A 12,143-nucleotide genomic window follows, 5' to 3' on the forward strand; every position below is an offset into this window, starting at 1 on the left:
ATCGCTTTGAGATGACGACATAAATGCGCGTCGTAAACATACTGGATTCAGGTTAGTCTACTAACAGGAAATGTTCTGAAATCTTTAATGCCGACACCGTTTTCTCGATGTAAAGTAGTTTTTGTTTTGCGTGACAGGCACTGTGCGTTAGATTTTACAATATATTTTACAACAAGACACACGCATATTTGTATTCATCCATTCAAAGTGTCACGTGTTTTCTAATACACCGCTGTCGGCACTTGAAACGGGTGTAGCCCCTGCAGAAATGAGTCAAAAAAGTGTATACTATTTGATCAAACAAGTTTATCTACCCTCTTTTAAAAGGAAGTCAGAGTGGGTGAGGGTTAGCCTACAGCCTGTAAAACCCACCACGTTAAGTGGTTGTGGCAGCTTGAGGTCTTTAGAAGCAAAATGTCTGAGCGTGAAACGAACAATGTAAACTTATTTGAAGTAGGTACTGATCGTAAATCCTGTAATGAAGGATAATGTATTTGAGTTCACCTGGTCCAGCACGAAGGCTGTAATATCTGCGCAGCTTTTGAGCATAGTTCACTGATGACTGTGCTTGTCTGAACACGTTTTAAAGTGACTTTTTCATTTTTATTGTATAAATGAAGAATTTTCAGAAGCTTTCGTGTCTTCTCTTCCCTATATAGTACCAGCCCTAAAGCCATAGGTGTTCTTTACCAACAGCTGTTCTGTGCAACTTTAACACGTTTAACAATATTCCAATAGGCTCTAATTCGAAAGTTGACTGTTAATTTTTTGGATGAAAAACCCATGACATTGCCAAAGTAGGATCTGAATGATGGAGGTGCTGTATTGAAGTCTGTCGTTGGTGCAGGTAGCATTGTGATAACCTAATAATAATTTTGAACTTTTCAACAAAAAAAATATGTAAGCAAAATATGTTCAAATGATACATCATGACATGTGAGGACAAAATCATACCATGCCAATATTTTCATTCAAATTGTGTCGATGGGGATTGTGTAGGATTAGCTTGTATGCCGCCCCAGTGTCCCAACATCTTTTGAGCACCAAAGATCATATCATGGATTTACTGTCCGTAGAAGAAAGATGTGACCACACATTAACAAGCATACATGCATGCTCACTCTCTTTTCAAGTGACCTGTGAGGAATTCTGCCTTTTAATTGTAATTATAGGCTTGTCACGCTAAGCCACTCTCTCTGCCCTGAAGCAGGGTAAATAATGGGATTGCAAAGACTCTGTTGTATAGAAGGTCTGTTATGTAAGTTAGTTCTGGGATAGGCTTGCTAGAGTTTGGTTAAGGTGCCAGATCGTTAACACTTGAGAAAATATTGTTTTCTGTTTTTGAAGGAGGACCGGAATGTGACAACAAACTAAATTTCACACTTACATTAGAGAGTGCATGTTTTAACTCTTGCTAGTACGTGAATAGTACAATCCCACCACACAGCACAGAACTATCTTGAATCACATTTTCTTATTTTTCTGTGTCCGTAGACTTACCTCCTCTCCAACCACCAGTGTTTGGCCTTTGACCGCTAACAAAGCCATGGAGCCGGAGCTGGATGTGGACCCCGGCAGAGACGACCTGCCTCTCAGAGCCAACACGAACCACATACTGGTCAGGCACTACGCACTGGACCTGAGCGTTCTCCTCCAAGAGCAGCTCATCCGTGGCAGTGTGGTGTTGTTTCTAGAACCTTGCCCCGCTGGGGCAGGAGCTGAAGCAACAGTTAAGGTTGGAGCCACAGGGGATAGCGAGACTGTGGCTGAGACAGGTGAAACGAGTGGTACTGGATCTGTCAACCCACCCTCGGATTTAGTGTCTACCGCAAAAAAAGGAACCACTCAACTGTCACAGACCAACTCCTGCTGGGAGAACGCGAGTCAGGGTGACTTCACATTAGTGCTGGACTGCTGTGACCTGGTTGTTTTAAAGGTGGAGGAAGTCGATGTCTCCTCTGTGCCTGATATGTCCCGTCTTCTCGAGGCAGTCGGGCCTGAGGGGTCAGCACCCTGCACAGACAGCCAGCCAGCAGTTCTGGTTCAAAGACTCATCGCCCTTCCCTCTCATCAGTGGAGACGCCAGCTGCACTTGTACTCCCAGTGCAGCCAGGCCCCTGCGTACCAGGGCGGGAGGCCCCTTCTATTCCATACAGATCGTTGGAGTCTTCAGGTGAGGAAGAGGGGGGCTGGGAGCCCCCAGGGGTTCCCCAGGGCCCTAAGGGTCAGCTATGAGACCAAGCCAGAGGGGGGTTCCGTCAGGTGGACCAGAGACCAGGACCACAGGTGGGTCAAAGTCATAATATGATATGGTTTGGTCTGCGCTTCCATACAAAATTCCCCCAAACTATTGCCCATATTTCCGCACTTCATTTAGTGATTTAATCACTTCTCATCACAAAGCCCTTTGGCACATCAATTCGCTCTGTAAATATCCCACTACTGGTATCTGTTGAATAGATTTCCATTTATAGAAATCCAACCCTGGTCCTCAAGGCCTGGTCCTGTATGTTCTAGATCTTCCTGTCCTGTATGTTCTAGATGTTTCCCTCCATCACACCTAATTCAAATGAATGGGTCGTTATCAAGCTCTGCAGAAGCCTTGGAGCAGGGAAACATTTAGAATGTGCAGGACATTGGGCCCTGAGGATCAGGCTTGAAGACCACTGCCTTAAACTGTTCCATTGGTTCTGTTAAGCAGACTCGCACAATAGGGAGTGCTGTCTACTTAATTTCAGCTTGGCTGTGATTCTGTTGTTGCCGTGACACCGCTTTTGTCTATGGAAGGTAGTTTAGAATGATGTGAAATAAAAAGTAAATCATGTTGTAACTTGTAAACTAGCTGCTGCACTGGTACGCCTATACTACCCCCTAATCCTTTGATGTGATGGCTGTCCCAAACCCATTTACTAAACTCTTTAGTTGTGCCAAAAATTGAATGCTAAACGTGAAGCCACGCCCAGTTAACTAGCTTGCCCCCTAATGATTTGAACCTAGCTTGCCACTACTTTAGCTTTTCAAAGAACAAGCCAGCTCTAATGAACTCTGCCAATACCTCACCAACTCGCTTACAGACATCAATAGACAGCTACTGCTGAACTACAATTGCCCGACTGTCTCATTTGCCTCATTTGCCCATATGCCTTTAGCAATCTATAGCCAGTAGGTCTCGCAAACAATATGTTGAAACGTGTTTTACAGTGCGCTGACAGTGTCGTTGACCTCTTCCAGGATGTGTGTTTACACTGCCGGTTCTCTGATCAACAACCGGGCCCTCTTCCCCTGTCAGGAGCCTGCTGTCGCTATGTCGACCTGGCAGGCCAGAGTTCAAGCACCGCAGGATTGTACGGTTCTGCTGAGTGGAGAGAATCAGGCTCTCCCTACTCCCAACCAGAAGACAGGTGGGTGGTTGTATAACGTTAGTACCCGTAAGTGTTGGACGGATCCTCATCGTGTGGATTGAAGATACTGCACACGATGCTACTGTAATATCTCCACGTTCCCATGGTTCACCTCTTTCCTCTTTCTTGCCTTTTTCCCCCCTCCTTGCTTCCTTCCTCCGTCGCTCTCCTTTTCTCCCTTTCTCCCTGCCCCCCCACACTCTTTCTGCAGGTTTCTCGAGCTGGGAATACTACGTCACCATGCCCATGCCTGCCTCCACGTTCACCCTGGCTGTGGGCCACTGGCTGCAAGCCACCCCAGATCTTTCCATCGAAGGGGAGAGAAGGGGGCAGGAGGAGGACAGAGCTGGCTCTGGGGCCGGGTCTGGGGCCTTGGCAGTCCAGGCTGGCAGGTATGTTGTTATTCTTCGTGTCTGTAGCCCTCCTCTCTTGGCTGTTCATGCCGAGCTTACCCTGCTTCAGGAGATGGGGAGGGCTGTTAGGAAGGGATGTTATTGGAGGCTGAAGGTGGGGTACATAGAAGGGCTGTGGACGTAGGAGCTCCTTATAGAGTAGCGGTGGGATTCAGGTTGGTCGTGGTGGCGAGCACTGGTTGAGGCCCAAGACATTTACATTTAGTCATTTAGCGGTCGCTTTTTTCCAGACACTAAGTATATCCTTACACTAAGTACAGGGACATTCCCCCCCGTAGGGTGAAATGCCTTTGTCAAGGACACAACGTCATTTGGCACAGCCGGGAATCGAACTGGCAACCTTCGGATTACTAGCCCGATTCCCTAACCGCTCAGCCACCTGACTGCCTTAGACTGGTGGTTGCATGTGAGGGGTTGACTTATGGTGTTGGGAGCTCACCTGTGGGGTTTCCCCGCGTGTCTCCTCTCCCATCCTGGTTCTGCTCCAGTAAGGCCTTGTCATCCCCAGCCCTCGACCTCACCTCAGCCCTCCATCCCAGGCATAGCCAGTCACAAGGAGGGTCTTTATTCTCGGTGAATGGCTGGATGGAAACTTGGATGATATCTGGGTACTGGAACACGTCGTTATAGTACTGAATGGATTTAACGATATTGGATTTGGGATGAATGAGATTTAATGCCGGCACTTCAATATTTAGGTTTTCTGTGGCTTTCCCCTGTGATATAATTTCCCTTCCTCTTTTTTCCATGGCTGCAGTGAAAATGCTCTTCATTCAGTATTAGATTCTCATGCATGGCGATTCATTAAATCTACAGTACTAACCACAAATCATTTTCGTTCCTCCGACCCCACAGTCGGGAACCGAGCACCCCAACAGACATGCACAGCCCAGTGACTACTTGCCCGCACTCTACATTCAATTACTCAGGCCTGGAGGATGAAAGTCCCTCAGTGACCGATTGCCCTGGCCTGGGTGATGAAAACATCCCTTGTTCCCATGGCGACTATCCCTGCCGTTTCGCCGACCCGTCTGCCTGGAGGCAGTGGGTGGTCCCTCACCGCGTGTTCGCTCCGCCCTCCCTGCTGCCGAAGGCCCGGAAGGTTCTCCTCCCACTGCTGCCCCGTTGCCTGGCAGCCGCCCACGGCACTCTGGGAGTCCACCCCTTCCCCCGCATCGACCTCCTTATCGTCCCAGCAGGCTTCTCCAGTCTGGGCATGGCCAGGTAAGAGCCCCGGAGTCCTGGCTGAAAGGGAGGGAGGGAGGGGGAGATATTAGGGGAAGGGATGGACGTAGGGATTCATGGAAGGTGGGATAGACAGAGAGTTTTTTTTTTTAGCTTTTAATGTAATTGTTTATCTCTTTTCTTGAACATGCTGTATGCCCCAATCCGAACCTTCCTCTTTGCGTCTGTTTAGTCTTGGGTTGGAGGGCTGCTATTTGGTTTGACTGGTTATGCCCCCCCCCCCCCCCACACACACACATACACAACCCTCCCCTTACTTCTCTCTCCTTAGCAACCTGCTAAGGTGCCTTCCTTCACCACTTTTTGGATGGCTTACAGGGAAACTGTTCTGTTTACATGAGTCATATGATATCAGTATTCCCTTCTACTTTCCTATTTATTTATTTTTAGGGAGAAAACAAGCCAAGTCACAGTTTGAATTCATTTGAAATGTAATCACAATGGAGCCATTGTTGAAACCCATCTTACTTTATTTAAACGTCTGATAAAAGTATGAATTGGAAGGAACATCTACTGAAAAGGAACAAATGTCTAGACCTTTTTATGTTTTATGTTGTTGATAAAGTAAACTGTCTGCGCTGCAGGGTGGTCAATGGACAGAGTCCTAGTGTGTGTGTGGCTTACCAGCAGACTGCCAGCTCTCTCTCTCTCTCTCTCTCTCTCTCTCTCTCTCTCTCTCTCTTCCCCCCCCTCTCCTTCCCCCCTCCCTCCTTCTCCGCCTTCCTCCTGAGCCAGACCTCTGTCTGCGAGGCGACGTTCCACAGGATATGAGGTCATCACTGAATATGCATACCCAGGTTATGACGTGTGAGCTGGGGGGGTCGAAGACGTTCTAACGAACAGAAGGTGACGGGAGGGTCATCTTAGATCTAAGCCTGGCATGTTGCATAAACAAGTGGAATGTAAGAGAGACGTGCCCCTTGGAATGGTCCAAATCTTTGGAGAATCTCTCTCCGTGTGATACTTGTTTTGAACAGATGTCAAACAAGCGCCCGCACATGTTTTTGGAGCTGTGTCCTATATGGGTGCCTTCTTACGGCTGGTTTGCATTACCGCATCTTTTCATGGATCTGTCCGCAGAGGGTGGGCCTGCTCAAATATAAATAAGCGATAGGCTACTGTGCAGGAGCTGTGGAAACGTCTGCCTTCTGATTGGTCATATGCATCCCTTCTGACCCAAAAGTTGATATTTTCTCGACTTTCATGGCCGTTTACATCGTGGTACAACCCGGCGGCTGAGTCAGATGCAGTCGTACATAACAATGGCGCTGAAAAGTGACGTGTGCAGTCCGTGAAAATACGTAAGATTGTAAACCGGCCGTTGGTGTGTGGATAGCTGCCAGGCTGTCAGCTTCTGCATGCTCCCACACCCCAGAGGTGGCGTAGAGAATTCATTCCGACACCTGCTATGTCACACCCGCTGTGTCACAACTATCTGTGGATCGTCCTATCGCATCCGTCAGTCACCACCCCCCTATACATGTGGTACAGTCCTGCTGGCCTCCAGACTTAACCGCAAGGCTGCACCACATGACAAAAGGAGGGTGGTTGAGCCCGGTGGAATGGAATGATTAGGACGGAGATGAAGGGAGGGGGATGGAGGGAAGGAGGTGAGAGTGGCGGGGAGAGGGCGATGCCGGGGTCTCAAGCCACCAGAGACCCCCAGGATGTGGGAGAGGATGTGTGGATTATTCCCAGCAACAAAGGCCATTAGGGCCTGGAAGGACTTCAGAGACTACAGCTATTTAATCTGCAGATTGGGAAGTATGTGGGCCCCGGTCCTTGGGGCCAAGCCAAGCCCCAGCCGCCCAGTGCCATGCCCCCCTGGAAAGAACAGGGCTGGCTAAGAGGGGGGTGGGGGTGGGGGCGGTTGAGGGTTAGGGACATGTTTTTTGCACGCCAAGACGGAGAGGGAGAGGGCAGGAGGGGGTCGGGGGGGGGGGGAGCAGGGTGTTTCTTTTCCAGTGAGACGTCAGGAGGGAGGGCAGGAAAGCAAAGATTAAGAAGTCAAGCAAGGGCATGTCGGCCCTCGGGCTCTGTGCCACGTACTCCTGTGTGCCCGATAAGCTTGAAGTCTGGCCCCCCCCTCCCTCACACACACACACACACACTCACAGACAACGTTTTGTCAGACTAACAACAGTATCTCTTACTATAGAAAGGGGAACTCCAGCATGGCAGTTGATTACAGGTTGGGGCTTTATCGGTGGTTGGTACAAAGTTGTTATTTAGCATTCAATGGGTGTCAGAACGAGTGTGTGTGTGAGTCAGGTGTTTGAAGTAGATGTTTAGTGGCGTGTCTGTCTGTAGGGTCCCCATGGCAAGACTGTTAAACACCTCGGCATGTGAGGCTCTGTGTGTGTCCTCTCTCCATGCTCAATCGGGGGGGAGGAGAGGCGGGATAGACAGATAGCCAGGAGGAGAAAGAGGAGGAGGAGGAGGAGCAGAGGGGCTCGGCGCTCGAGGAGGACGACATCGTAGACGAAAGAATGGAGAGGAAAAAAGGAGGGAAAAGGTGAAAGAGGAGCCCGCCCCCAAAAAGGAGGAGGAGGGTAAAGGGCTCGTATAAAAAGGTGGATATCAATGGGCTGCCAGCAGGGGAGGATCCTTGGTTTAGCAACACTTCCCCGGCTAAAACAGCTCTTTGTCTGCCATGGGGCTGGAATGACATGTGAAGGATGTAAAAGGAGGCTGGGAAATCAGTCAGTGAATAGTTAGCGGGGAGAGAGTTCCTGTAGCAGTGCTGCCTTGGATGAAACTGTGAATATCCCATGCACGGGGTATGGAACACACACACACACACACACACACACACACACACACACACACACACACACACACACACACACACACACACACACACTGGGGCCACACACCTACAGTACGTAGACCCTGTCAAACCCTTACGTGTGTGGGCCTAGCATCCACACACACACATCCACACTCACTGCTGCTGCTGTACGTGATAAGTCAGTAGCTGTGTGTGTGTGTGTCCGTGCTTGTTTACGCAGCCTAATCTCCCGCTGCATCTCGTCCACGTCACAGCGCGGGGAGCCGGAGTGACAGGAAGGGCAAGGCATTTCCCTCTCCGCTCTTTGAAGCCGCGCGGTGCGCATCTCGCCGTGACGCTCGCGGGGCGCCGCAGGATCGACCTCACTCGCCACGTGGGCAAATAAGGACGTCTCCGGCCCACGGACGACAGGGTGCTTTCCAGTGTTTTGGGGAGGGTGGATTGACGCAAGTGTTGAGTCGGGCTCCTTTCTCTGGTCTCGGATCTGGGATCGGCTTCAACGGAAGGTTCCGGGTGACGCACAATGTTTTTGAAACGGTGGTCTCGCGCCACTTTTGACTTACTTGGAATGGCTTCAGACGTCCTGAGAGGCAGTGTTAGTCATTCAGCTGTGTTGATCCCTGCCTCAGTCAAAATACAGTGTTTTTCTTATATTTGGGGGTTCCAAACCCCTGTCGATCCGAGAATTAAGCCTGTGTTTTAGTTGGATTTCAGTATGGCCAGGTGATCTCTCTCTTTCTCTCTTTGTCTCACTCTCTCTTTTTCTTTCTCTCTCTGTCTCTCTGCTTCATGTTTGTGCGTGTCTGTCGGCGCCCCCGCGCCAGCTACCTTAATCGCTCATATTCCAAGCAGAACCAAACAGAAATAACACAGTGGCTTATTGCCAAAACAATTACTTTGTTCTCTAAATCAAATGTGTTTCCCGCCCCCCCCCCAATTCTAAACATGTGATCTGACATGAACTCCCTCTACTCCCCCACGCTCCCTCTGTCCTCAGCCCGAGGGCAAGGAGGGAGCTGGAGGTTGCGAGGCCGGATGAGAGGTCCATTGAGGCCAAGCAATGGTCAGGCAAATATGCAAAGAATTAGCAGGTCGTTAAAGTGATCTGATCGGCACATGGGGTGGACCAGCGGCTCGTATAGCTGTCAGGATGGGTGGGGGTGAGTTATTTGCGTCCCTGACCTCTCTGAGTGGAGGCCGGGGGGTGCACTCACGCCTGAAATCCGACGCGCGGCGCATCGTTTTTGTTTATAGGGCCAGGAGGACGAGAGGGCGGCCACCAGGGTCCTTGGAGAGGAAGTGGATGGGAGGGGCTTGGAGGGGCTGTTCGGTTTTGTTCTGTCACTCACAACCTGTCCTAAGGCCGACTTCACTTCCGGTCAGAGTACGTGTGACATAAATGATGGTCCCTACTCATCTGGGGTGGGCAGTGTCCCTGTGGGTGTGACTCAGAGAGACACACATGTAGTGTTTGTGTGCGAGTGGGACGCGTGTTCCGCCTTTGCGCGCTAAACAAAGCAGAAGCGTACAGGGGGCCCTCGCTCTGCGTCTCCTACGGCTCATCACAGCCTTACTCTCAACACCCCTCTGCTCTCATTTGATCCCTCGTTCCTCTGTCCTCTTTTTTTCTTCTTCTTCGAGACTTTGCTCTGGGAACCACTGCCAGCCCTCTTTACCTCCCCAGCTCTTGTTTTTTGTTCCCTCCCCTCTCTTTTCTCCCCCCTCTTCCATCTTACACTTTATCTCCCTCCCTCCCTGCCGTCCCTCTTACCACCACTGTTGCCTCTCTCACCCCCCCCCCCCCCCCATCTCTCTGTGTGGATTGTCTCTCTTCTCTCCGGCGTAACTCTAGAAGTGTGCGACAGAGCCCTTCTCCTTTCAGACCGGGGCGACTTTGGCACGGAAGACAGCTGTTAATCAAATAGTCAAGGATGAGGTGTTTCTCTCTGCCCGTCTAAGTGGACCTCTCTCCCCTGTGCTCAGACAAAAGGGTCCGGCCAATGAAAGACTGCTCTGCATGCCTGCACCTGGACTCAAAGCACAGGAATGCCCAGCACTCTCTTAAGTAATTACCCCCCCCCCCCCCCTCCAAACTGGATTTCTGTCTCTCAGGTTCTCGTTTTCTTTTTTTTTCTTCTTTTTTTAAGGCTTTTGTCACCTCTCCTTGCTGGAGTTGACTTTCTCTCTCCTTCCTACGGTACTTTTCCTAACCTCCCTCCCTATCCACCCTTCTTCTTTCGCTTCAAATGCTCCGCCTCCCCCCCCCCCCCCCCATCCATCCTTTAATGAAGATAGCAGGGTCCAATTTAGAAAGTGTGTTGTTGTTGCGGGAACATTCCTGTGCGGTTATCAGGGTCTACTTCCTGGTTGTGTCTGTGGGTTAGGTTAACTCTCGCAATGCCGCACTGTGCCGCAGAGCCGGAGCTCGCTCGACGTCAGGGCCGAAAGGGAAGAATTTCAGTTGAGGAATGGAAGAAGGCATGAAGATGCTGTCAGGGTTGAGGATTGGCTGAACAGAGACACGGCTATCCTTTAGCGTGGAGTGAAATTGCACACATATCTGTGTTTTTTTTAATCTTTCTCCACACTTATTGAATTCAGACAAAGGTAGAACCGGGAAAACAAAACAATGTTTTAATCACAATCGGTCTTCATTATCCATGCAAGCCATGATGCATAGACAGTATGGCAGATCACCATATCTTCAACCTATGGTGTGATGAAAGCAGAGTCAGGTGAGGGATTCCCTGCCACCGCAAATCGGTTCTTTTTAATCTGCGCTTGGTATCAGCGGCAGCTGCTGCCATGCTGCTGTGTTTAACAGTAACACTGGCACACAGCGCTATAACTCTGGATTAAAGGCCTTGGTAAGACAAGCCTGTCGCTGCACACCCATTGCACTGAGTAATGGATGAGTCCATGGCACCTATTCCCATTGAGTGATGGATGGGCCCATTGTGTGGCGCAGGGGAGACCGGTGCAGAGTTTATGCAGGGGGTGTTTTATGACTGGCGGTGTGAGAGGCTGGGGCTTGAGGATAATTTCATTTGTCTGGGTGAAGCCAGACGTCTTAATGTCCAAAGGACCTGTGCTAAAGTGCTCAAAAGGAGACATTTGTGAAACAAAGTGCAAAGTGAAATGTTCTCGGGGTCTGACTGCGATTTAGCCTGAAGGATTAGAAAATCTTGCAAGATTAAACAGTTTTACCAAGTCAATGCAGACTCATGCTATGCATTCTCAAGTATCTGTACTTCATTCATTCTAAATTATACCATGGTTATACCATGGTCTGAGTGAATACTTGATTGTGATTGGCAGGAGGGGTGTCCATAATCGGGTGATAACGGACACCTACTACGTCATTGCAGCAAAACTGTCTTTTCACCGTTCTAAATTATTCCGCTGGCAACATAGTATATGAGCCTGTACACAGTGTCTGAAATAATTAACCTTAACAACAGTGACGAAGTCAAAGCCTCCATTTACAACTTTTAAAGACTATAACAAGAAGCTAACTTGTAATTTACAACAATGAGTGTCTTCAATATTTATTTTAACCTATTTGAAAAAAACAAAAATTCTGAATGTACTTAATCAGTGTCACGTAACCGCTCATCTCACATCGCTATTCAACTCACATCGCTATTCACCTCGCTAGTCAATCTACTTCAGACAGGCTTCGGCCAAGTCTGCACATGGCCGATCATTTTCTTTAAAAAAATCTAGATTTTATTTGGGGACAATGACATGGCTCGATAGCTGGCTAATCATGTTGTTAAACATACTCACAAATTATAATTACGGTTAGGAGAATATGTCAACTTTTATGCGGTCATGTCACATCCATTTGCTATGAACTTGCTCCACAGGCTGCTGTCGTACTGTAGCCTATACAGTACGGCCGATACTTTCGTGAAAATCTTAATATTGATTTTGGGACAGTGACATGGCTGGTTAGCAAGCAAATCTCCTTGTCAAACATACTGTAAAATTATATTTACTGTTTGTCAACCGTACACAATGTTAGAGCCTTTGAATCCTGCTAGCATAACGTTAGCTTTTGGGTAAATAACTCAAAGAAGGCCGGTGTTGGTTCTATGAGCTGAGCGGACTAGAAATATCAGAGTTGGCTAACGTTGAAAAACGTTAAATTTCTAATGCAAAACGCCTTAAAACATAAATGTATGTTTGTAAAAAAAATTATTGGTAAGTGACCATTGTATAAGCGGGATAATGCCCTTCGAGGTGTCCAATATCACCTGACGCACCTGATGCTGCGCGTCGGACGGTTCA

The 12,143-nt window shown here is 48.9% G+C and overlaps 1 protein-coding gene across 1 annotated transcript; it reads left to right on the forward strand.

Moving 5' to 3' along the window:
- Positions 1-67: 67 nt before the first annotated feature.
- On the forward strand, positions 68-10,074 carry LOC124486817 (aminopeptidase O (putative)). Its single transcript, XM_047048649.1, has 6 exons — positions 68-453; positions 1,495-2,286; positions 3,232-3,401; positions 3,613-3,793; positions 4,670-5,038; positions 9,834-10,074. Exons 2-6 carry the CDS (start codon positions 1,547-1,549, stop codon positions 9,913-9,915), a joined length of 1,542 nt encoding a protein of 513 aa, XP_046904605.1. The 5' UTR covers positions 68-453; positions 1,495-1,546; the 3' UTR covers positions 9,916-10,074.
- The last annotated feature ends 2,069 nt before the right edge of the window (positions 10,075-12,143 follow it).

Source organism: Hypomesus transpacificus, chromosome 24, assembly GCF_021917145.1.
Source record: "Hypomesus transpacificus isolate Combined female chromosome 24, fHypTra1, whole genome shotgun sequence".
Lineage (NCBI taxonomy): Eukaryota > Metazoa > Chordata > Actinopteri > Osmeriformes > Osmeridae > Hypomesus > Hypomesus transpacificus.